This window comes from Sylvia atricapilla, chromosome 3 (assembly GCF_009819655.1).
Source record: "Sylvia atricapilla isolate bSylAtr1 chromosome 3, bSylAtr1.pri, whole genome shotgun sequence".
Classification (NCBI taxonomy): Eukaryota; Metazoa; Chordata; class Aves; order Passeriformes; family Sylviidae; genus Sylvia; species Sylvia atricapilla.
Genome location: NC_089142.1, coordinates 76,638,592 through 76,666,425, shown reverse-complemented (window position 1 = coordinate 76,666,425; position 27,834 = coordinate 76,638,592). Strand labels below are relative to the sequence as shown.

At 36.3% G+C, this 27,834-nt stretch overlaps 1 protein-coding gene across 1 annotated transcript in view; it reads right to left on the bottom strand.

Annotated features, from left to right (window-relative positions):
* PRKN (parkin RBR E3 ubiquitin protein ligase) overlaps positions 1–27,834 on the bottom strand; it is a 674,505-nt gene that overhangs the window by 333,492 nt on the left and 313,179 nt on the right. The window contains exon 6 of the mRNA XM_066315857.1: positions 6,740–6,855. Within this exon, the coding sequence (XP_066171954.1) occupies positions 6,740–6,855 (116 nt within the window). The remainder of the gene's footprint in view (positions 1–6,739; positions 6,856–27,834) is intronic.

The following is a 27,834-nucleotide window of genomic DNA, read 5'->3' as shown; positions in this document are numbered from 1 at the left end:
ACAATATTCTGGAATCTGCAGGCTTCAGGTGAAATGTCAGACGGAAAATGAAATTCATGACATTTATTTTGTCCCACATGTATCAGATGTACATTACTGAAATAAATTCAAATCAGAAATGAAATTCAGTTTTGACATAAAAATTCTCACTCATGGCTGTTTCAAACACTCAGATATATCACACATCTTTATGTTCATAAACACGTGGGCAAATGTAAAAAATTATATATTAAAATCAGCAGGCAGTCAATAAATTCCATTTGTCCTTTCTGTCAAATGTACACTAACATATATGCCAAGGAAAGAAATAACATAGAAAAAAAACCAAAACCCTGCATCATAAAGAAAGAAAGGTAGGCAGGCTTTATTCTCCCAGATGAAGAGAAATTCATGCTTTATGTCCAGCATAGGAGACAAGTGAGGTCGTATAAAATCCTCCTCCCTGGTCCCCTGCTGGCCAAGCACATGTACAGTGTGACAGAGCAGTAGCTTTGCCAAGGCACTCTTTCTGTTCCCAGATGTGCTGAAGCTGGGAGCTGGCTCACTGAGGGGCAGCTGCAGCTGAATCTTAACAGATTCAGAGGCAGAGCAGTAAGAACTGCACTGCTGTCCTGTCACTGCCATAGGGGGCTGCTGTATTCTAGTGACTACAATTCAAAAGAAAGATTAAGGCAACTCAATTTCCTGCACAAGGCACATCTTCCAGTAGCCCATGGTACAAGTCTTTGAGCCTGAAATCCACAGTGTGCACCTCAGAGAAAATGAGGGTCACTCATTGGCATTATCGGACTTGGTTCACATTTCAAAAAATCACCAGAATTCTCAACAAAAGGTTTTCTCAGCATGGTTTTGCTTGTATCAGAACTCAAATATTACAGCTCTAAAAAGAGTACTCAGTTACCTTACTGGGAAGAAAAAAAAAAAAAAAAAAAAAAAAGCTCTAGATCAATTAGTAACAGTTCTTACAGTTCTTAGTTTGATATCTAATTTCCTACTTTAAGTAAGTGATTCTTAAGAAATCTCATTAATTTAGGGAACATTAGGGAATAAAGCAGTAGACATTGTCCCTGATGGTCATAGTGCTCAGACAAAGTAGATTTAATTCTTAGCACAATCTTTTTCCACTCCTCTTGTCTTTATATACCTTGAGTACTTCCAACAGAATTTAACACAGACGGGAAAAGTACTTCAAAAAAGAATAGCTAAATATAGATTTAATAACTTGCTTGCATTATAATGACCCAAAGGGTAAATTTAAGATCCTATGTCCTGGAAGCAAAGAAAAATAGCAATTATAAATCTAGAATAAAGTGCTATTTACTCTTCTGAAAGCATCACATGGGTAATGTCTTTTAATGGCCATGGTCTGCATTTTCATCTCAGAAAACAACAGAAGGTCCCTGGTAAAACTCTCTTCAAACGACAGCAAAATTGACTTGAACCAAATTAGTAGTACAGCTTCTTCACCAAGAAAATGTTACCAGTTCTCAAACAAATCACAGAATATTCTGAGTTGAATCATTAAGTCCAACTTTTATGTGAATGGCCTGCACAGGGATCAAACCCACAACACTGGAATTAGCACCATGCTCTAATCAACTGAGCTAATTGGTGTCTCTCTACCAAAAGCTGAATTTTGAAAATTGTCTCTTCAGCTGCAGCAGTGGATTCAAATAATCAACTAAAGATTCTGGAATTATTTGTAATGTAAAGGTTTTGAATACCATGGCAGACCTGCTACCTCATCTATTTCTTGTCATAGTCACTGTTATTTTCCTCCTCTGATACTCTTTCCACTTTTTTTTTTTGAAACCCAGACTGCATTGATTGCATACATCTTTTACAAGAAGAAAGAAATACAAGGCAAATTATTTCAGGTGTCTCTAAACAATATTTAAACTGTAACTGAAGAAATATTTTACTTCAAAGCAATGTACAACATTAATGCAAAACACAGTACAACATGTAGGTCAACAAGGAACATGGCACACCTATATCAACAATAACATCACAAAGATCAAAATCCAAAATACGAAATTAGAAAAACCCTAATCCCCATAATAAAATGGGGGAGATGGTCTTCTTTTGGCATATAAAATCCACAACAGAAAATCATTCACACATGTTCTTATTGAGAAGCAAATGATTCTATCCCTTACCAATTTGGGAACACTACCCCATTAAAAAAAAACAAAGAAAAAACCCCCAACAACTCATCTGTCTCAATTTTGACTCTACAATAGAGGAAACAAGCAAGCAAGAGTGATAGGAGAATGTCACAAACTGCTGCTGGAGGGAAAAAAACATCCAACTTCTACTTCAGAAAAAAACCAAAAAAACCCAAAATAAACCAACCAACCAAAAAAAAAAAAAAAAAAAAACTACACACCTGAAAAAGGTGGCTGATTAAGAGCTAGTGAGAAGCTTAGAGGCCCAAAGTAATTCCATGCAAACCAGATTAACACAGTGTTATTCCCAATAACATGCAACCATTCATTCTCTATTGTCTGAAGGAGAAGAGAGCTGCCCACTGCATTTCCAACAGGACTTCCTATAGTACATTCACTCTTTCCCCCTTCTCTTTCTCTTCTTCTTTGACCTTCTCCATTACCCTCCTGCCCATGGAATAATATGATCACAGTCTGAATTGATTTGCCTGAAAAGAACTATGACAAAGACATTACATCACAGTTACCCTTGAAGAATAACTAGCATATCACTACTATCACCACTACAGAAGTTCTCACTTCCAACTGCAGTATTAGAAAGTTCAAAGAGAAGAAAAACACATAAAAGATTCCATTGTTTAAACAAAGTAAAACATTTCTTTGCTCAAGACCAAGAAGTAGGGATTTATTAGATTAGAAAAAAAAAAAAATCTGATAACACAACACCAAATACTTTTTTTCTGGAGAATTCTTTCCACCTATTAAGTGACAGTATGTCCTATATATCTTTTACACTTATTTGTATCTGCTGAAAGCTAAAAATAATGGTGCCTTTAGGAATTGTACCCTACCGAGTTCGTGAAGGATGACGTGAAGCATTTCTGCTCTACACATTTTATTTTTACTCTGCTTAAAACTGCTGTTATTCGTGAGCCTGATTTATGGGTACCCTGGGGTACTCCTAACCCCTTTTGAAGTTATTTCTATTGGAAACAGTTGACAAAAGCAGATCTTCCCTCGAGGATTGCACAGTTTTAGTATTTGTTTCAACTTCCAGCCATTTGCTCAACCTATTAAAGCTTCTTCAAAGACATAGAATAGCAACCCATCACCTTGAACACTACGGAAAAAAAATGCAAAAAGGCTGCCAATTCACACTAACTCTGCTGTAGATAAGAATACACTGAAAGGCATGGCACGACATGGAATACTGCCTATGGATTTAGCATAGACCTACAAGGGTGTTTGGCTTTCAACTACTTCACTCTAGTGGTCAGACCTGCATGAAAGTATTTATATAAAATATAAACCTAAGGCAAACTAAGTGTATCTAATGTAAACTTAAGAATAAAAACTGGCAGTAGACTAACATTGCTTCCACTTTGCATTTTTTCTATATAGCAGAGTACACTACCGCTTTATGTAAGATTTTTAGGAGCTTTGCTAACCTTGCTAAAACCACACAAATGCTGTGCCAAGAATCTTGGAACTTAATTACTCTGCCTGTGGTGGACTAACTGTCAATGATAAATCGATGCAAATGCCTAGAGATATGGTGTATGTTGCTGCAAACAAAAAATATTTAAGAAAAATGCAAATAGTACCTCAGTGGCATATTTTCTTGTTTGGTGTCTTGTTGCTTTGGAGTGTTTTTTTTTTTTTTTTTTTTTTTTTTTTTGTTTTTTTTTTTTTTTTTTTTTTTTTGTTTTTTTGTTTTTTGTTTTTGTTTTTTTGTGTGTGTGTGGGTTTTTTTGTTTGTTTGTTTTGTGTTTTTTTGGTTTTTTTGTTTTTTTCCAGAAAAAAAAAGGAAGGAAAATCTACTTTGAAGAACAGACACAAATTTCTTATTTTACTATAGTGAAGCTAAGACAAAGCAATAGCTAATGTACTGAATACAGTTAATCCTCTTTTTTATATGAATGCTACAGAAGGATGAAGGTAGGTTTCACAAAATACTCTAAACTAGAGTGTCCTAAATGCTACTTTTCAACTTCTTAAGTGTATTAGAAAGTAATTGTCAGTACAATCACCTAAATATTTAACTGAAGTTAAAAGATTATGGATATTTATGTAATTTTTTGGAATTACATACAAATATAACAAGAATGTTATGTTGCAGAAAGGAAACAGAAACTCAAAAAAAAAGTGGAGATTTTTTTAAGTAGTCCAAGATTTTACAATGACCTTTCCATAACTGATAAATCTTTTCATTGTACAATCTCGCTCTTTCTGATGGTCAAAACTTACATTTGACCATCCTTGCAACTGGTAAAAGACAAAATCAGAAATTAAACCAATTTCTTGCACATCTTTAATTAGAAAATTATTTCATCCACCCATAGATACGCGTGGAATTCTATTTTATAACTTGTAGGATTTGCCATACAAAAAAAAATAGTAAAATAGTATCTTGGGTTTTAGTATTACCTATGAATGTCTAGTATTACACAAAAGTGCATGGAAGGTTTTATGGATTTAAAAAAATCTAAATTCTGAAAGATAATCAGAATCTAATGTATGGATTCTTAAAATCCATACTTTATGTCCATACAGACATTCTCAAAAATTTAGAGTTATCATAGAAATGTGTATCAATATTTTGACATGATGAGAGAAAAAAAAAAATCTTACATTTTGCTTCTTTTCATCTTTTAATGTTACCCAGAAAGAGGATTTCAGACAAGCTTTTTGCCTTATGTTTTCTGGGGGGTTTTGTTTTGTTTTGGAGGGATTTTCGTGGTTTTGTTTTGTTTAATTAAGAACTTGACAAAAACAGTAAATTCTCAGGAACAGACAACTTTTCCTACAGTCCAGAAATAATTAGAGTTCTTGAGAACCCTATGGACGCAGGTCCCAGAGACAAGTACAGTTTATCCCAAAAAGCTCAGCTATTCAGCAAGTCCTAGCCCTTTGTTGTACTTCAGCTAGTTCAGTGAGCTCTTCTGAAACTTCCTGGGCCCCACACAGGAAACACTGGGACAGGAATAACCCTTTTCCATTCCCTCTTGCTGCTAGGGTAAAAAGGGTACTTTCACTGTAGATCTGCAATGCTTGGGGGTTTGGATCCACAACTAACCCAAGCTGGCTATGAGAAAGCACCAGGCTACACAGCTCTGTGCACGACATCTATCAGTCATTTCCATCTGGCTTGGGATTGAGGATCAGCCCTTGGCCCTCTTGTATTTAGCAGTACAGACATGCCCTAGGGGTCCACACTTCAGAAAGCCAAATCATTCTCTTGTCCAGGGAGTTTTTAGAAGGGACAGGATAACAAACCCACTTTTGAGTTAGCTGAGTCTGCAGCTTGCTGCTAAACACTGACATATCGATCAGAGAGAGACTGATATTTGCTCTTCATTTAATCTGTACCTGTTGGAATTCTGGAATCTTAGATTTTGGGGCTTTGGTATATAGTAATGCATGTGAATCAAGATGGGGGGCTTTGGGTGTTGTCTGAGTCCTTCTTCTTCCCCTTCTTGATGGGTTTAGGGGGTTTTCTGTAATCGGTTGATGGAGTCCGCATTGCAGACCTCAAGTAGTCAGTTCTTTGGTTTAAAATAAAAATAATTTGGGTGGCATTTCATAATTGGACAGACTGTCCTTAAAAAGTCCTAGCAGAGATAGAGAAGTATGCCATTTTGCACCTTGCTAACTAGGGGTACTGCAGAACTCAGGGCTTATGAGACTGTAATATAGATAAGAATAAATAAACATCCAAGTCCAAACTTGACATCTGTGTTTCTTGTGTATTGTTCATCGTGACCTTGGCAAGGAAAAAAAGAAGCCAGAACCATCTCATGTACCTAGGAGCCAGTTCTGTAAATATACCACAAATGTTGCTTCCAAAACCAGCTCTTTCCAGAAGACATACCGTATGAATCAGTACAGAGTTCAAGTATCCTTTCCAATGTGTTCCTTCTGACCAACAACTACCATTTCACAATTCTCTTTACACTTTCATATAAAATATCTCCTAATCAGTAGATAAATGTGTTTCAGGTAATTCTTCACTACAACAGTAGCTGTCTTTTTCGGGCAATTGGTTTTTAATCCATGCATTTGCAAGTAATGGATATTCTTGAATGCATATGCCCAAATACCACATGCAAAGATGGATTACAGTATTTCAAACTACAGTAAACACAAACATGAGAACAGATGCATTTTACTTTGATTTATAGAACAAACACCAAGAAGTTAATTTCTTCAGGAGCAGTCTGTCCTTCTCCAAAATCCAACTCTTCCCCTGGCTCTTGAATACATATTAGCAGAAAATATCTACACATTTACACCAGTATCTTGAGAACTCGAGATTTTAGTTAGAACTTAAGCAGTCAGATTTCCACCTGCAACATGACTAATGGACAAAAATATGAACTGCAATTCTACCAGAAAAACAAATAACACACCTGAAAATATGACCCACTTTTCACCACATTACCAGGAGAAAAAAACCCAGCCTTTAAAAAGGAAAACAAGCAAAGAAAAAGAGGCTCTTTGGAAGTGGTTAAGTACTACGAAGCACTGAGACTGTCAGAGACTACATCTCTGACAATTTTTGTTGTACTTACCTAATATCTGTGCATGTTATACATGTGATAGAGCGGCTGTTTGTTGTAACGAGGTTCAAAGCCACAGATGTTTCACTGTCAGCCGTTGGGTGTGCTCCACATTTAAAGTAAAACTCCTGAAATATTGAAGGAGAGATAAAGAGAAGATTACATACCTGCTGCTCATGTCCTCCCTTTATCTTTGGGCAACTGACATTTGAGAGAGCAGACAAATCACCACTGCCAACAGCAAACGAGGACAATCACTGAGAGGTTTACAAGGGATCCCTTGCAAAAATACCAGTCTAGGTGTGCATTTTGTTCAGCACCTTTCCTAGCAAAGAAGATCCCAGTGTGACACATTCTGAGATCTTCTGGATTTATTAAAAAGAAAAAAAAATAATTTTATCTAGACTTTATCTAAGTATAGCCATCAAAGGCAAAATACTAACCAATTTCAGTATACATTAATATTCCCACTATCTTTTCTTGTTACAGTTATTACCATTTTCCGAACTCTACAACATAAAATTTTAGCTCTAAAATAGTGAAGTCTGGCGTTGCTTTTGTGCTGTTTGAAATCTTTAAGATACAGTTTTACCATCATAATAAAGGAAAGCTCTACCTCTCTTGCATCCCACATTACATTTGCAAGTATACAGTGTTTGAATCAAGTTGCATTAGCCTCTTCAACTGCCTTCATTAGCATAATACTTTTCACACAAATGTATGTTTTGTTCTCTTTTCCACTGCACCCCAGGGAAGGCCATATGAAGTACACTATTCTTTGATAAGATTTTGTTACAAGAAATTGTTCTAAGTGTCCAAATCACTCTAGCATACATAAATAAAAGCAGCCAGAAGACTTGCTTTACAATAGGAGCTGCAGATTAAAGTTTGTAGTTTCTTTGTTGCTATGAGACCTTCTTTCCAGTAACAAATTATGGAGGTTTGTAATGAAAACAAGTTATAACTGAAATGTGAATTGGCACATAAGGGTATAAAAACAATGGAAGGAAGGATAAGAAGGCATAAAAGAATGACAATTGTTGACAACATCAAGATGCTAACATCACAGTTTATTCTCAACAAACCTGGCCTAGGTAAAAAAATACTAAGAAAACAAAGAAAAAAAAACCCAAGCAAACTGCAGCAAGAGAAGAAAAAAAGAGAGTGAACAAATCAGCAGCATTTTCTAATGACTCTTGAAGGTGGGACAGGATGAAGGGAAAAAAAAATTACAGCTACCGTCAACATTTTAGGGTGAAAAAGTCACATTCAGGCTTCAGCATTTACAGCGATCCAAAAGCCATGAAAAGGACATTTTAGGTGTTTGCTTGTGTCACTCCCAGTTCCTACCTAGACAATGTGGACACATATTGCAGCACTCACTACTACACGGGTAAAAGAGAACATGTGGATGAATGAGAATGAAAAAAATCAGTTTTGTTTAATACAAAATCCCCTTTCTTTCTCTACAACTTGGCACGATTTCCTGCAATGCTGTTCTAAAAGCAGTCCAGACAGACTCTTACTTTCTCAATGCCTACAGCCTTGCAGTAGGGAGTTTTTGTCTGCAAAACAGCCATCATTTATTATTTTGGATTTTTTTTTCCTCAGTAGTGATGATCATTTAGCTATATTGTGTATTTCTACATAAGACAAGTGCAGTACTCTGCCACTCTAAGGTGGAATCTGGTAACTGGGATATGAGAAGAATGTAACCTTTCTCCTGGATTAGTCCCTCCTGTTTGCCACAGAAGTGCTGATACATGCAATAGGTTCCCCAATATATTCACACCCCGCAGTAAGTGAAGGGCACAGCATCTGAAGCATGTCTTAGTAGCAGTTTAAGAGAGCTATGTGGCAAGAGTACAGTTTAAAGTCAAGCCTATTTTTTAATGTAATTGCTCACAAGAGTTTTGAAATACTCACCTGTATATGTTTCTACACAGGTAAATTATCTTAGTGTATTATTTCATAACATCAGAAAGTAGTCCCAGCAACAAAATATGCTTAAAGTCCTTCTTAGACAAGACCTCAGAGTTCCCAAGTTTTTGCTCTTGCTCAAGAGACAGATATACACACAACTTTTAAATATTGAAAGCACTGAAGCATTGGAAGTAACTTGAAGCATTTCAGTTTCAAATAAGTCAATGGAACTATGCATTCATCCAGAATACATGATAACCTTACATAATCTGTAGCTTCAATTTATTTTCAACCTTTAAAAATGTATCCATTGATCTTTGCATTATTTGCTAATAGGTTTTGGAGCTTAAATTTCTTTGCCCTTTAATTTGAATTTATTTTGTTTGAATTAAATGTTAAGAAGGATTTATTTCAGTGCAGAAGATATATATTTCTTTGCTTCAGTACATCTTCTGTGTAAAACTAAAAGAACATTGACAAATCACAATTCCAAACAGGTAAACTACAGGCAAGGAAACATGCAAAATTTTTTTGCTAAAAGTACCTGCCCATTATAATAAAAACTTACTTGGATCAAACCCAAAAAGAGTAATAAAGGCATTAAGCTCTGAGCCAATTGAAATAGGTTTATACTTTTTTTTGTCCCAAATGAGCATCTGTTTGGTGATTCTAATTGCTTTTGATAATACCTCATGATGGTTCTTGTCATGGAAGGTAAGAAGGTAAATAAAACTACGCAATTCTTATTCCACAGAAAGACAGACAAAAAGAGAAAAATCGTCATAGAGTCTTGTGCTACAGTTCCAAAATACTTCTGCTATATCATTAGGAAAATTGCTTCTCAATATTTCTGTTCATCAGCCCAAACACTGCTTGAAGAAAACTCCTCTAATTAAATTTTATGATGTGCTTCAGCGTTGCTGAATTGAGAACATTATGGAATGTGAAAACACTGTTTAATATAACAAAAGAAAATCTTGCTACTTTCCAAAGCTATCCATTGAAAGACTCCCTGCTTGACTAAACTGCAATTAAAAAAATAGTAAATCTTAATATTAAATACAAATGGAACAGAGGGCTCATTAAAAATACAGGAATAAAAAAATCCCTTAAGATTATGTGTTGAGTATTTTTTCAGAAGAAATCCTGAAGATTAAAGAATAAAAGAGTTATTCACAACAGATATGTTGAGACTAGAAGTACACCCTTGGAAAATCAAACAGTATCAACCCACACAAAGCACAGTTCCACACAATCAATTCAACAGTCTGTCCCTGGAGGTCTGAGACCTCGGTGCTGTGCTGGGAGTTCAGACGCACAGGGAAAGATGGGAATCAAAAATACAATATGCTGAGTGCCTGACAGGTCTGCAGTAGTGTGGACTTCATTTCCACATTTTTCATATTTCTTTTTTTCTGCAGTAATACACATTCCATTTGTTTAAAGGCTTTTAAAAGTCATGAAACCAATTAAGTTTCCAGCTGCATATAAAAGTTTATGTTGCCATGTGTTGCATATTGCATAAATGCACAATCCACAAGTATGTATTTGTTCAATCTACCATGTTTTCCAGAGACTTAACATACTTTTTTATGCTAGGGCATATACCTATGAAGTTATCACTACAGATAACCATCAGTACAAGTTGCTTCTCAATTGCTTCCAACAACGAAATTATTGAAGGTAAAATACAATACAGAGGAGAGTAGCCACTTCTCACTCTTCAGCTTTGCATTTCACCAGGCATGTAAGGGTAGGTATTCTTTTATTTATTATTTCACCTAGTGTATGAAAACCTATGGAGGGAAATTTGCTGGATTTTTTTAATCCAAATAATTTATGTTTCAATGTTAAACTCTGAAAAGGTGTGGAGACCTAGGAGCCAGCCAGTTTAAGACTAACATTCTAATTTAGCCTTGAACTTTAAAATTCATATATGCAGAAGTTACTTCTTAAGGTTGATATCAAAATGTCTCTAAACTTATGCTATATGAGGCAGTACTTTCATAGTATTGACTTTTTAATTTAAAAAACCCAAACCTTACAGAATGACACAGAAGGAATGAACAAAAATTCATGCAGTCTACATCAGAATCTGACTACTTCTAAAATATTTTGAATGAGAAGAAATCACATTGTTCCTCCTTTCTGCACGTGTGTTTTTAGGCACAAAAAAAATTTCTGATGATTGTAAGTATTGCTGTTCAGCAATGAGTCACGTCAAAGAATTACTGCAAAAGCAGAGACAAAATTTAGTGCTTTTCTTAGTCCTAAAAGTGAGTAGTTTTATGGTCACCTTCTACTGTAGTGGATACCTTTAGATCATTTTCTTGCCTAAAGGCATAGGTCCCATGAAATTTGAACGTTCTATTTAACACTATAAATGTCTTCCTTTTGGCAGTGTATCTGACAGATTGTTATTCAGAGAAGGGAGCAGGCATCACTCTTACATACTCTGTCATATTCTTCACTCCCGTAATCACTTTTGTGTCACACAATATCACAAAAAGTGCACAAGGGAAGAAAAGGTTCAAAGACACATGGTCAATGTTAGCCACTTCTTATGAAATTCAAGAAGAAAATGCTCAAATTTTTCAAAAACCCCAAATTGTCTTTGATATTTTACTAAAAGTATCACTCTGTAAACTGTCTTTTCAAACAAGCCAGGGGTTTACATACCCCTAACTGCTGGTGATAACTGAACTGAACTGTCTTCTATATGGTCAAGGAACCAACATAAGTAAGATCAAAGTCATACACAAACCATCAGGGGAAAGGCAGTTTTAAAAAGGCCTAGAAGAAACTTTACCCTTTTGATATATGTTCTGAAGTCCAGTTTACTACAGACAGAAAAAACAAGCAAATTCTTCTGCCTCCTCTACATCCAGAATTCATCTGGAACTGTTATTATAATACTTGTAGATGATAAGTTAACCTTAGGCTCTGCTCTATCATCAGTGTTATTTCTTTCTAAGATGCTCTCCATTCAAGAACATTTTTCTCCTACTTGAGATTCCAATCAAAATCAAACCTTTTCTCTGTGGATTTCCTGTGATTCTTAAACTTGATACTTGATCATGATATCATTGATGTAAACATTATTCCCGAGGGCAGCTGACTTCCCCAAACTGAAAAATGCAGCTTCCCCTGGGCAGAGCTAAGCTGATCCCCACCTAGGCAAACAAAGGATAAATACAGCTCTCACGTCTCAGTGGTTAAGGACAAATAAAGTTCACTCATTTTAAAGGAAAAGATTTATGTGTGGTATTAAATCAGCATTTAAACTTAATCAGGTAGCTCCTTAAGTCTGTTTCAATGTTAAAAGAATTACATTAATTGATGCCTACAAGCACTATAGTTATGCATGTGATTAATTCCTAATTTTCTATTAAGATTTAGCAGAAAAATATTCAGGGTTATTAAGTGACAGTGGATTTGAAGTTCCTTAACATAGATTTCAGGAATACTTCAATCCAATTATTAAATATGTTGCTCACTTTAATAATTTACATAACAAAACTAATACAAGTCTCTGAAAAGCATGATCATTACACTGAGACACTTCCTCACCATAAAAAGCCCTCCACAAATTTAAAGCAATTTTTCCGGTTAAAAAGAAAAGATTTTGTGAAAAACTCAATACCTGATCTCAGACATAACATTCAGAATGCAACCAGAAAAAACTGCAAGAATGAAAAGACAAGCATGCCACCAATAACAGCATACTTCACACATATTTCTACAGAAATTTCCCCATCCCTTCCACTTTCAAATTTACAGAATCCCTGTTGTTGAACATGCCAGAGATGGCAATTCAACGGACACTGTCAAAAGTGTGGACTTAACCGAAATGCCTTCATGGGACTCAAGGAGAAAAACTGATATTCCAAGAGAGAGCAAATGTTACAGAATATGCCTTGCTAATAAATTGCCAATAACTAAGCTGACCTTAAAGATTAGTTGAAATATCTTCTGATACAAAAAAAAAAAAGTGATAATGTATTAAATTTAAATGTCTGTAAGTACTATATAGTTATTTAATTTGGCAAGAGACAAAAGCAGCATAAAAATGTAGAAGAAATAAGAGCATTTCTCTAATATCTGCCTTCTGACCGAACTCCTTTGCTCTTCTCAAAATGCCTCTGGCTAAGAAGATCTGCTATCCATAATAGAAGCTCTATAGGAGGAGTATCTTTTGTCAACTCTATGCTCGAGCTTGGTCTTGGTGAAAACATCAACTTTGACTTGTGTGAAGGACAGACGATGGAGGGAGTGAACTTTCAAAATTATTATTACATTTTTGACATGAGCAGCATCCAGGAGCTATCCTCCTGTGTTTTCAGACTTTCTCTTCTTTCCAACTATAACACTTGCCATCTAAATGTGTCCAAGTGACTAAAAGACACATATATCAGAGTGTCAGGACCTCCTACAGTATCTCCTTTTAATTCTTGGTTGACTTTAATTAACTTCATATAAGAAAAACATTAAAAATACGCAGTTCCACTTCTTGGTCGCAGAATTTAACATATTCACCATGCCTTTTCTTCAGTTGAGAATATCAAAAACAATTTGTTGCATAATAATTATTTGAACAGAAAGCCTTTGATATGGAAAGTGTTTGAGTGTAGCAAATTATGGGACAGGAAATAGACATACTACTCCTGAATCTTTACAAGACCTAATGTTTTAGTTCTGACCAAGCCACTTAGAGCCAAGGTTCAGAAATTTAAAAATGTATTTAAAACTCACCATAAATTATTTTTATGAGACATTTTTAGGGATAGAAAATAGCTGCAGACTACTGCCATCATACCCAGATCTCACATTTATCCACATTCTTAAAAAAAAAGAACAAAATTCAAGCTGGGAAAAAAAAAAATCTGCTTATGTATTTATTCCCCTTGCCAAGGAAAAAGGCTTCTATCTTTCATTTTCCAAAATTCATTCAAAGAACAGAGGTATTGTTCAAAAATTTTAACAAGACAGCTATAGTACTGTTCAGTTATATTCAGACATTCAATGTGATATAACCAAGATTATTGATGATTGAAAAAAAAGCTTGCCTATCTGTTGCACACACCAAAACCCTTCGAAGTTATTGATTTGTTTTAAAATCTAAACAGAGGAGAAAAATATATTTAAGATTTTAAATAACTGGCATGATGGGTTATTGACTGTACAAGTTTATGATGATATCCGGTCTCTGAATAGAACATGAAACTATAGTTTTCTAGGAATTTTCTGTATAAGGAGAGCAGTAAGAAATGTAGCACCTATCATGCAATTTTCTTTTCTTGTCTGGTAGAAACAACACGGTAGAAAAATAGAACACAAGTGCCTTGGGAATCCTTTAGCTGCTGCTGCCCACACAATGCTACGTCAACCACGCAGGAAAGTACTCTGCGGGAAAGTGACTTTTCACATTTTTAACAGCAACATTCCTCATTTGCTTTGCTCATCTAAAGGCAACCACACAACACACTTGCTTCATTTCTCTGCAAGTGGTGACTCAAGCTCAAACAATTCTATCACTAATTCTGCTGTCATTCCTTCAAGTAGCAATATTTCCATGACACAAATGCAGAACAATCCAGCTCTTCTATCATCCATTTTCTCAAAGTATAGACAAAGAAATGAAGGCTGAAGGGCATTGTGTGTCCTTATAATTGATCTTTGCCTGGAATGTTACCTTGTAATAGAATCAAAGGCCTTATGGACAGCCAATCCCCAAAAAATCCAAATTAATGGGTCACAGGTCCATGTGACTATTTACATGCCTGTGGAATTTAAAAATACAGTAAGATAGTTTAAGTAAAGAACTTTTCAGTGGGAACAGTCATGCTTTCATACAAAATAAAATGAAAGCTTTACACATTTTTCCTTTGAAAGAATGCAAACTCTACCCTTTTTCCTCTCTGCTCTTAACTTTTTTACGTCTATCCAATGCAATCTCTGACCAACAGTAGCTTTTAGGTTGAACCAAGATTGCAGGATGGTGACAAGACAATTAAATTACCTAGCCCACACTCCAGAGCCCGACCCAAATTGTTCTGCTGCATTTGTTCACCAGAATGTATGAAACAGATTCTTTTGGAAAAATGCCTTTGAATTACTTGAACCACAGAAAAAGTCTCAGTTTCAGAGTAGCTTCTTACAACGTATAATAATCATCATATCCTAAACACTAGTGCTGATTCCTAGGACTAAAAATTTCCCATCAGCCTCTTTTAAAGTAGAATCCAACTGTCTAAATTTGTTATCAAGTGTTTCCTGTAGAGAATAACCCCTTTACTTTGAGCTTAATTTCCTCTGGCAATCAGATTTTAATTTTTATGTGAACAAAAGCCAAGAAAAGGGATCAAGGAGAGAAGAAACTAAAATACTACATGATAGTGGATCCTCAGGCTGTGCTTCTTGTAGCACATAGTTGCTTGCAATTACAGGTTTGAGTGATTTGTTTATCTTCCAACCATGTTAGCAATCACTTAGGCTAAAGACAGTGATCAAAGCTTCAAAATAACTAGGAAAAAAGAATCTTCAAGGGTACAAGAAACAGGACTCATATACTTGAGCTATAAATATTGCACAGGTGACATTCGATTGTAACATGTCTCAAAGAAGATTCAGAAGCCCACAGAGTTAACAAATCACAATGCCTAAGTAAACGACATAATTTCTTTAACTATTACTCTTTCTTGAGTATTCTATATGACAGGAGTAATTCCATAGTCTAGTTTGTTAATACTGATGGTTTTTCTGCAACATTATGCAGCAGATTTCCATCCATCTGATCCTGTCACAACTGAAAAATTTAAGTTTTGTCCATGCCCTGATATCAAAGGAACTGAGCAGGTTCAAAGCTTCAAAAAAAGGTATTTTTAACCCAACAGGCATTTAAAAAATGACTGTTATTTTTGGGTTTAGATTTCCAGCCTTTAACTAATATCACCTATGTCCTAGAGCCTCACATCCATCCATTAACCATATAGATGATCTACAAGTCTCTAACACAGCTGAAAGACAGTACTAAGACACCTTTCATTTAGCACTATGACTGCCTCAGGGGGAGCATCAGTATTTATGTGATGACACTGGGCAGACAGAATTAGGCTGTAATACTACAGGAGTGGCTCTTTGCTTCATCTCGGTGTCTTCAGGTTTGAAAAATTGGACAGTTTGTTCTGTCATCTTCCCAAAGCCTGCCATAAATCAGGATATGAATGAGAATGAACCAGCCAAGACTGCCCAGTTACAATGGAAACAGTGAGAACAGGAAAGAGAGAAAATGGCAGAAATGTTATTCTCTCCCTCTTGGTATGCTTGCCTTCTCAGAAGATTCGAAAATATTTGGCACCTCTTGCATATTTATTGACTAGTCAGTGGGGTTTTTTTAGTTGTACTTGCCACCCAGAGGTTTGTGGCTTTTCTTTTGATGCATGTTTGTTAAGACAATACATTGTTAGCACAACTACAACCATGCTGTCCTTAAGCCTTAATAGAATTCTACTAACTAGTTTGGGTAAATGCTCCTAGTGTTCTCCTTTCTACACAAATGATAAGGAGCAGGTCTTGTGTCCTGCCAACAGAGGTAATATCTAACCCACACAGAACAAGACACGTTAAACCATAATATTTGAGAAAATTCTGCAAAGTTTTTCTAACAGCTATTTTTTCAGGTTTGTTCAATTGCCAGAGTTGATGAGGTTGGGATTAATTTTAGTAAATTCATAAGTTTTCCTTTCATGGAATCATTAGGTTGGAAAAGACCTTCAAGACATCAAATCCAACCCAGCCCTAACATCTCAACTAAACCATGGCACTCAGTGCCACATCCAGTCTTTTCTTAAACACATCCAGGGACGGCGACTCCACCACCTCCCTGGGAAGTCAATTCCAGTCCTTTATCACCCTTTCTGTAAAAGGCTTTTTCCTAATATCCAACCTATATTTCCCTTGGTGAGGCCTGAGACTGTGTCCTCTCGTTCTGTCAGTTGCTGCCTGGAGAAAGAGACCAGCTCCCACCTGACCACAGCCACCTTTCAGGGAGTCATAGAGAGTGACAAGGTCACCTCTGAGTCTCCTTTTCTCCAGGCTAAACAACCCCAGTTCCCTCAGTTGTTCCTCACAGGGTTTGTGTTCCCAGCCTCTCACCAGCCTCGTGGCCTCCTCTGGACACGCTCAAGCATCTCAACATCCTTCCTAAACTGAGGGGCCAGAGCTGGACACAGCACTCGAGGTGTGGCCTCACCAGTGCCCAGGAGAGGGGAGGAATGACCTCCCTGCTCCTGCTGGCCACACCATTCCTGATCCAGGCCAGGATGCCTTGGTCTTCTTGGCCACCAGGACACACAGCTGGCTCGTGTTCAGCTGCTGTTACCAGAACCCCCAGGTCCCTTTCTGCCTGGGCACTGTCCAGCCACACCATCCCCAGCCTATAACACTGCAGGGGGTTATTGTGGCCAAAGTGCAGGACTTGACACTTGGACTGATTAAACTTCATCTTATTGGATTCCGCCCATCCATCCAACCATTCCAGGTCTCTTTGCAGAGCCTTGTTACCTTCCTTTCCCTCGATTTCCTGGTTTAGATCTTTTCTCCTGCATAAACTGAGAAGACAGATGGAATATTTGTAGGGTAGCACACAAACTGAGACTTTCTTAAAACAAAAAGCAACCAAAATACTCTGCAAGATAGCCAAAATACATGATACACAGAAAAAGGAGCAACGATGCTAAATATAATCACATGAATACAATAATGCTCATAGTTGATTCATACTGCCACCCTCCAAGAAGGGAAGTGACTAGGCATATATTTTGTTAATTTTATTTGTTTCAGCTAAGTCACCCTGGTATATAACCCTACATAAGGAACAACTATTTCTTCCACTTCTGTACAATGAGAAAAGAGGTTTTATTTGCAAGACAAGTATTTTAGTATTTTAAATAGCAAAATTTGAACTATAATATCTAGCATAAACACCTCACAAACCTATGAAATACAAATATACAGCCAGTGTTTTACATGAGTCGCAGATTAAAAAACCCAAATGTACACAGCGTTGCTATGGAGTTGAACAAATCTCTAACTAATAAAATGATATTAGAGCCTAAACTCTTGAAAAGCTTTCACCAGAGGTTCTTACAGGTTACTAGATGCTCTTGAAAGTTACAGAGGGCTGCAGGGAATAAAATGGGTAGAAGGGACAAACAAACAAAAGTCCACAAAAAAAATTCTACCAAAATCCACTCTTCACTTGGGCTAATCTTGTACTGTAAAATCTCTAAAGTCTCTGCAGCGAATTGACAGTTTTCTGGCATTTAGTTTTATGCTGTCATCATCCTTTTTTCCAATATATTTTCTATATGCAATATCCAGAGACAAGCTAGATGCAATATATATGCAAGATGAACTAGGTAAAACATAAGTCACAGTGGGAAATTCATTAGCTCCTGTATAATCTTGCTGGGAAAAAAATAAATCTGTGTCTGCATACTCTTACCTATAGTTTATAGCATAAGGAATCTGAAAAATGCAGTAAATAAGTTAAACAAGCATTTAACAGAAAAGCCATTTTTAATGTACATACCAGTACCGAAGAAGCCAACATTTCTCAGAAGATGACAGCACAGTGTCATATTTGAAAAGGTATTTTGCACTATTAAAGCCAGAAAGATGTGGACATTCATCCTTTAAGATAATTTAATGCATAGATATATTATCTAGTGTAAATGGCTGTTTGCATAACTTTATTATAATGCTGATGAAGCCTTGATGAAGGCTGTTTTCAATAATGTGACTTAATGTGCTTTTTCTAACAAACCATTCTCTATTTACATTGTCTTCACTGTAAAAAAGCAGCAGCAAAAACCCCCACATGTTTTTTTCTAAATTAAAAATTCCAGAAGAGAGTAAGGTTACATCTACACTAGCAAACAGCCTGTTGTTAAAGACTATCCAAGAGCCTTTTTAGAGTGATTGAACAGTCATCCATACAGTTGCAGGGTTAGCAATGCCCCTGACACATTTTAGATGCCAACCAGCATGTCACCCAGGCAGAGTTAAGGAGCAGGCACACCCAGGCATGGTCTGTGACGTCCATCCCTGTTTTAGGGACTGAGAAAAACTTACTAGCTATAATAAGCCATGGCCTTCAGGCATGAGAAATTTTACCAGCAATATTTGACCTTGTGGACCTCTGAGGGGCACTAAATGGGGCATGGTTTTGCATATCTCTCCACTTCTGGAAACACATTATCTTCCTAACTGCTGCTAATTCCCAGTCCAATTTCCTCTAGTCTTCTGACCAGCCAGGCAACTGACAGCAGGACCCTTTATCCTTCTGCATTGCAAAACAGTTTCGGCTCTACAATTCTTTTAAACAGATTTCTACCTGTAGAAATACCATGTAAATACATACTTAGTCAAAAGAATTTACTTTAATAGAAATTCCTGCCCTCACTCTGAAAGAACAGTAATTTAGTTTGAAAATGTGACTAAAAATGGGTTTACACAATAGCAGAATCTTTAAAAGAGCATAAACAGCTCTTGAATGATTTCCCCAAACAAAATACATTAAGCTCTGCATTTGATATTTTTTAAAAAAATTATTGTCAGATCTGTGTTACAAACTAAAATGGTTGAAGTTTAAACTTGGAAGTTACCTCAAAAATCTATTTAAGAAAAAAAAGAAAAGAACCCCCACAACTTTTAAATGTGTTTATTACTAAACAATTTTACTTCAATTTTAGGAAACTTGAAGTAAAAGGAAAAGGGATAATGTGAAAGATACAAATGCATGACCAAAATCATTGCCTTGTAACGGGATACTAGAAGAATAAAAAAGGACACATTAAGAAAGACATTAAGCAAAATCCAATTGTCTAGATACACTGTCTTAGTCACAGAATCTTAAACACACCATGTTGAGTCCTCAAAGCTGAGAACACGGGTCTCAAGCTGACCCTGACTCAGAGGTGTGTGGTGGCAGAGCCAGGCACAGAAATACTAATCTGTTTCACTCCACTTCCTGGGTAGGATGCAGAGCTTGCAGAGGCCAACAGCACAAATTTGGTCTCACAAACGTCGTGTTCGTGCAAACCTAACAAGTTGATTATAACATTTATTATAGCACATCTTTTTCCAGACTCCAAAATTCTCCCATAGATGGCATAAGCAATTAATCAGCCAGAGTTCACCAAACACTGACCTGTGCTTACCCCAGCCTTCACAGTTTCCTTACTGCTATTCTTTCTGTACAGACATGATCTCATTTAATAGCAGCAAGCTCAAACTTGGGAACAAACTTTCCATCATGCAGCCTATATATTCATGAATATGCAGTAGAGCAGTAGGAAGACCTTGGATAAGTACATAACAAAATAATCCCTTTGGAGCAATAGTAGTCAAAATGAGAATTATGATTGTAAAACACACACTTCATTCTAATGTTCAGGCCTGCAAATTATAAAAAAAAAGTGTCCTTTAAATTTCAGAGAGAAGTTATAGCTGGATATCAGGTGTGGTTTTGCCTTACCTGCTTCCAGTGTTTACAGTTTTAACTTCTCATTTAACCAGTATCACGCTGTGATCCAGTCTTGAGGAAATAAACCTCACCTAGGCCCTACCATAGAAAAGATGGTCCAGCCCTTACAACGATACGTAGTCGGCCCACTCACTTTTTACAAATCTGTAATAGGATGTGCCTCAATGACACCTTGGAAAACACACACATTTATACACAAAGTAGAATACCCGTATTTAGCTTGTTCCCGAGCATACAGAGCTCTTTACTCAGCTCCTATCAGAGTGGGTATCCAATCGGGTTCCTACAGACACAAATATCTAGCTCATGTGCTCAGTATTTTATCCAGCCTGACACACCAAATGCTTAATTAGTGCTGAACTCAGAGACTGGAATGCAGGACAATATGCTCTTCACTCAAGATTATCATCTGCAAAAGAAGGTAAGCCCAAAAGAAGATCCCCTGTGTGCTGCAGCCATTGGTAATTCTGGTGTAGTTCAGACAAAAGGCACAGAAGCCACAACTACTCTGAGTCACAAGCCCAATAGTGAAAGTGGTGCCCTTTTGCAGTAACTTCACAGTAAAAGCACTTTTTTCTGCACAGACCATATGAAACAAGCAGCAAATGTTTCACTTATATCACAAGACCACTCTCAAAATTAATTCCAAAGAAGCAGACTCCAAACTAAATTGGTTCAGTTTCCTGCACTGACTGTTACCAAGAACAAAATGTGGGCTGTGCCTGTACCTTGTTGAAAGTTGGGAGACCAATAACACTGAGTGGAATTTTTCCAGTGGGAGTTTCCCTTGCTCTTGAAGAACATTAGCAGAGAGAACAGAAATTAATGGACAATAAGATATCACAGATATAACACATCAGTGTTTTCATGGAACTGAAAGAGGATTCCAGCAGTGTAGTTCTCATACACCTATGGACCTGAATGAGGTTGTAACAGATTCCTGAGAGGCTCCCTAAAACATCATGGTCCAAAACTGGACAGACAGCAAGTCCTAATGCAGTGAAAAACAATCTGACCTTCTCTAGAAGCATGAAAAACAAGCAAAAAGAAACGAATGCAGGGCAATAATCTTGTTGCTACAGTGTGCCATCTCCTAGGTAACCCACACTGTTTATTTTGATCTCCCACTCACAGGAGCTTTCTCAAAACCAAACTGAGAAACAGGCCTTCAAGGTGCCTCTGCCCATGGCAGGAAGTTAGGAAGTTGGAACTAGACAATCTTTAAGACTCCATCCAGCCCAAACCATTTTCTAATTCATTCAAAGCATGTTCCAAGATGCTAGTTAAAATATTCAAATGTAACTCAGTATCTGATGTATGTAACATCTTATTATCTTTAAAAAAAAAAAAAAAAAAAAAAAGAAGGAAACAGCATTACTTTAAATACAGCAGTAAATATTATGTTAATGTATTTGGGTAAATTGATTCTAAGACCTTACAACCTTGCAATTTTTACCCCTTTAATTTGTGGATGCTTTTTTGGGCTGGTTGGTTAGGGTGGGGTTTTTTCTGGCAGGGGTTGAGGGGAGAGGATAACATGGATCAAATCTTTTCCATCAAGATTCTTCTCTTGTTCATATACTTTGCATACATATTTCTATATATTTTCAAGGAGAACTCATGATTTTTACAGTTACTTAGAAAACTAAATACTTTAAGTCAAATTTAAATAAACTGTACAAATTTATTAGCTCAGGTTTCTCTGAGCTAAAACAAATGGTTAAAAGATTGTCACAGAACGCAAATGCTCCAGCAAAACCTGTAAATTACAAGAATTAAGCTATCACAACAAATCCTTATTGACAGGTTAGTGATCCTGCAAGCAATGCACTACTGCCTACCAGTATTTAAGAATAAGCTTCCAGAAATCAATTTGTTTCTGGGTGCCACTTCTAACCCACATAAAAGTCATAGCTCCTTTAATAGGTATCTCCACAGCAAATTTTATTGCTTTTCCCCATTTACAAACTCAAATTCACATGGGGCTAATATTTTTGCTTGCAAAGAATGAGAAATACACAATCACAGCTCCTGCTAATGGCACTGTAACAGTGGTGTTTGGTGAAAAGTTACTTCTTAGTAATTACTCTGTAAGCACTAGAAATATCCATTTCTTCTGTGCAGCAGATAACTATAAAACACGCTGATGCAGCTTGAAGAATTCTGTGCCATTTCTGATGTTGTAATGATGGGGTAGCAGGAGAGTGAAGGAGGCTTATGTATCAAATGGAAGAAACCGACTTTTCACTAGAACACTTCCCCCTCATTTCCTGGCAGCAGTTTACCCATCTGGACCTTCTAAGAACAATTCATAACCACAGTTAGTATGTCCACATACATTTAAGAGCCACGGTGGAAAAACTCAGACACTTCATTTTAGAGTGCCCAAACATTTACTGAAGTCCCAAAGACCTGCGACGAAGTACAGTGCAACTGAACAGCAGATGTAAGTACCATGAAACATGGTATTTCACAAACATTTAAAAGATAACTGTAGCAATCCTTTCTGCAAAAAAATTGTGCATAGCATGCTCTTAAAAAGTTCTTGGGCTTTTTTAAACCATGATTCTAACCATTCACTGTGCTAAAGCAAGGGAAAAAGTTGACATCTAAACATCTTCCTAGCAAACAGGCCAAAATACAAAATACTTCTAATGACAACTGCAAGACCTTTACTGAAGAATTTTTATGTATTTACCCAATCAATTATTTATGCATTAAGATTGATGTCCCAAATGGGGCGGGTGCTTAAAACGTAGAGTATTGTTAACCTCAGCAGAGTATTTGTATATTTAAAGCTGGGGTATATATTCTAAGCATCTCTCTGAGTTAGGCCATTAAGGCAGACAACAGATTCCAGAAGACATTTGTTATTACAATTTAAGCCTTCTAGACTCAAAATCACATAAATTTTCCTTATACTTGACTTCTCTGAGCTAGAAATACATATTGTAAACTGAACACAACCCCTTAAGCCTTGCCCCAGATAGCTATGCTGTGAGAATTCAGGCATTTCTGACAGCAGCTATTTGATAATTACCCATCACATTAGCATGAACCATGAGAGACAAAGCCCCTAATATGTTGCAGCAGTTCCAATATGAATTACCTTGCAGCCCCTGGTGAGACAAACTCACAGGTAATACCATTGAATACATTATCCCACACCACCACACCCTATAAATAGTGCATGCTTATTTTAAATTCAGTTCTGATTTGTAAAAAATCAGCTAATTTCATGAGGTGCATGCACAGAAGCCGACAACACAAATTCAAGTTTACAAACTGGTCCTAAATCAGTTACAGGCGCAATTTCTTAGAAATAGTTCAACCAAAAATACAGTAGACAATTGTTAATCAAAACCTAATGCCTTCACATTTTAGAATCCCAGACCAGAACATTAAGCATGAAAACTATAGGCGGGAAACAGATTTAATGCCAAGGTAAATTTTACGGCAGCTTTTAGCTCTAACAGAATGTCTCACATAGTGTGTCAGCCTGCAAACTGACACAGTTATTAAACATTCGGTAACAGAACTTGCCACACGTGAATGAAGAAATTGTGCTCTTGCATTGTAAATGCTGCCTGACATTTGAGGAGAGACTCCTTGGTAACCATACTGTACCCTAACAAAATCACCTTCATCTGATTAGATTGCTGATAGATGATTGCAGGAAGATGTTGCATGCTTGAATGGAAATCCAAGGCTTCAATCATCAGCAATGAATTTGCAACAGCTGCAGACAGTAACATACCGTTTAAATGTCATGTGCAGTGCACAACAAAAGATTCAGTAGAAGTGTTACTGAAAATCCACTGAATTACAAAAAACTATCTCTGAACATGTTAGACACATTGACAGAGTACATGCAAAAATATGTATCAAACAAGCTTAGTTTGAGAGAAAATGCAGGTCTGATTTGTGAAACAAGTGACAGAGCAAATACAACGTTAGGGTTTGGATCTGACTCTACCGGGTATTCTTCAGTTTTTTTCTCTGGTTTTAATATAATTCTGTTTTGTCCTTAGCTTTCAATTGCTGCTTCCCAATTTGTTCAGGTCCCTGAATACCCCTATGTTTCCTACAACTGGAATAGGCAAAATACATGAATGGTAACATGGCCTCCAAATAACATGTGAAAACGACTTGATCAACATCCAACAAAGAAAGAGTAACTGTAACACTGCTCTCACTACTCAGCTCAAGACCATATAATGGAAAGAACACACGCCAGCGAGAGTATCTCAAACTTCCTTCTCACGGCAGTAGAATACAGCACGTTGAATTTGGATTCCACTTGCCTATTGTGTTCATGCTAATTGTAGCTAAGACTTAGGATGGATGGATGGATGTAAATTGAAAAAAATGACATGGATTATGAGAAATATATTGTTCATATTTATCCTTTCTATCTCAATCTGACAATAACCAACTTCAATAAGAGAACTGTTGGTTACACACATTTCACCACATAGTCATAGAAGTCATAGAGCAGTTCATTCAACCTAAAATCTTGTCTTTAGTAAGAAGTTGACAGTAGATACCTAGAATGTGTGCTAAAAACCAATAAAAACTTCAAAATAGTATTTACCAAAAAACCAGTTCTTAATCTCTAGCAATTTGTTGTTCAGAGACTTCATAAACCAGGAGTCTTTTCACATTAAATAGTTCTCAATAAACTTTTTCCATTAGTTTGTCACTTTTTGAACACATTATAACTTCCACAATATATCATAGTAAAAAGTGCTGAAGTTTAATTATGTAATGGGCAAAGAGGAATCTCCCTGCAGTTGATTTGAACATCACAATAACAGGAAAAAGACACTGCATCAGGCTGAAATAGGATGTTATAACTATGCAACATTGTCTTTATGACAGCCAACATAGCATGAGTACAGAATAAGTTTCTTGCTGCAGTGCATCATCAGCATGTTTTCCAGACATTTCTAGAAGTAAAATACCTTTAAAGCATTAAAGGTGAATTTACATTCAGTTTTGGTTTGCAAATACAAAATCTACCTTTCAGCACAGTCAAAGGATATATTACAAGAGTTGTGAATGATCCAGGATTTGGTCAGATGAACACAAGCAGTGCTCTGCCCACTTTCTATAACATCAGACCCTTGATACTGACAGTCTCAAGGAGGATACAGAAGAATTTATAAAAATTAACTTCTTCTTCAGTGATACCAGGGCCATCAAAAATTTTGAAAAAAGCTGTTGGCTTGTTATTATTGTTATCAAAGTCTTTCAAAGGTCTCACTGGCCCCTACTACAGGACAAATTTTCAGCTCACAAGAAACTCTTTCTCATCAAATGGTGAAGCCTCTACACTATCTGGAGAATTTTTCAAGAGCTCTAGCATTGATGAAAATACAAAGTTGTGTTCAAAACAACTGTTTATTTTTAAAAGGAAGTTGTGAAGAGCAATGAGAATCTAGCAGCTAAGCACAATCACATAAATAGTAAAAGACAGAACAAAACACTGAAAGCGTGCTTAATTCTCATGTTTTCAAGATAAGGCTTTCTGGAACTGAACTACAGATGCAAAAATAAAACGAGCAATGAAGATGGTGGTGGTGGTGGATTTTTTTTTCTATTTGACAGTGTTAGCAACTAAAGAACAACATCCAAAAGAGCAGAGGATTTGTTTGAAAAAAAGTATTACAATTTTCAACATTTTCTTGCTTAATCTTTTACAAAATGATGGCATTTCCAGACATGCAAATAAAAATGGTGGCATCAATACAAGAAAGATGAGCTAAATTCACTGAGATCATTCAGCACAGAGCAAAAATAACTGAGTTCCTTCGGGTTTGCCAGAATGTGTATGAAAATTTCAGCTGAGTAAAAGTATTAGCAACTTTTTATTATTGGTGAGATGTGAAAACTGATCAACACGTCCAAAGAGCTGGCTCATCTCAGTTTCAAGATTTTAATGGTGGAAAAAAAAAAGAAAAACATAACTAATAAATATCATTAACTGATCTAAATCATACCTGTTATGTGTGCTAATAATTTGTTTTGATACAGACACAGTCTGTGGCCATAAAAACCCAGCCAATATACTGCAGAAATTCTGTGTTTACACTGATGAGGAGTGAATAAGTATTCATTTTTTTTAAAAAAGAGGACAGATCTTAATTATAAAAGCTTTAACTTCTATTTCCAAGATAAATAATTTAGCTTTTTGTTCCTATATAGAATTAATTCTATTTTATAATTCAGTTTTTCACCTATCATTGATTTTTCTGAACTGAGAAATAGAATAACAGAATTTCTTTATAAAGGAAAAATTGATCTACTCCAGAATGAGGTTGCTTTGAGAATACCTGTAAAAAAATTATCTAATTATGGTTTCCTAAAGAAGAATCTGAAAAGAAATGGAGAGTTGACGTAATATGGAACAGCAACGGAAAGAACCTCAAAACATACTAAAAATGTTTAAACACAATTGTAAGTCAACTGCTGTGTGTCTTTCTTCATAATCAAGAATTTGAAGTAAATATTTTTAATCTCTAATTGCTATTAGGTGAATCAATTTAAAGGCCTAACCGAAATCAGAAAAATGCAATCACAGCACTTTCACAGGTAATTCCAAAGTCCCAAGGTGTTGTTTTCAGTACTATTCACCTCTTCTTTACTCCTCAGAAAATACACCGATGGCTAAAAAACCCACCCACATTTAGAGAAGGTTTTAACTACAGAGCTTAACAGGAACACAATCACATCATGTCATCATTTAGGGCAACTTTATATGAGGCAATCTAAGCAATTATCAGTATGGAAACCTGACACCAGCCCTACATGCAGTACATTGCTAATACGGTGCTTGATAAATAAAAGAGGGATCTGTAATTAATGCCAATCAATGAGGATTTATGGTAACCTGACTCTATCAAACCAACCTGACACTTTTATGAGATTACAAACTTAGTGGAACATCCTAAGAGCAATGTGGGAATTTACCCAGATTTATGTGTAACATTTGATAGGGCACTGACATTTTGATTAGGAAACTAGAATACTGTGAGATCAATGTTAGAGACATTTAACTGATATGTTTCAAAACGTAATTTCCCACAGCAAATCATCCAGTAACTGTTTTTCAAGGTGATGTGCAGTGATCATCCTCTAGCCCTATGCTAGTCAAAATATTTCTTAATGATCTGGATGAACGCATAAAGTAATTACTCATAAATATTAGAGACAGCCCAAAATCTAAGAGAGTGGGAACAATGAAACTTTAAATTCATTGACAAAGCCACATAAACAGCTCATCTGAGTTCAAAAACAAGATATGACTCTTTAAAACAGCCAGAAATGAAGCCACACCCCTAGAAGGAAAGGCTATTCTGTCCAGTGAGGCAGTAACTTGAAATGACAGATTTTTGGTAGATGATCAACCAAACTGGAAACTGCAGGATGACATTATAGTTAAATTATCTAATTAAACAGCTGGATATCAACACATGTAAGCAGAGTGTATCACTCCTGTGCTTTGCACCGGTGGCATCACAACTATAAAGCTGTGCCATATTATTACTTCATTTGGTGAATAGATAGGTTTGTAAAGATAAACGGCTTTAAAAATAAATTTTAAAAAAACCCCTCTGAAATGGTTTGTTTGCCC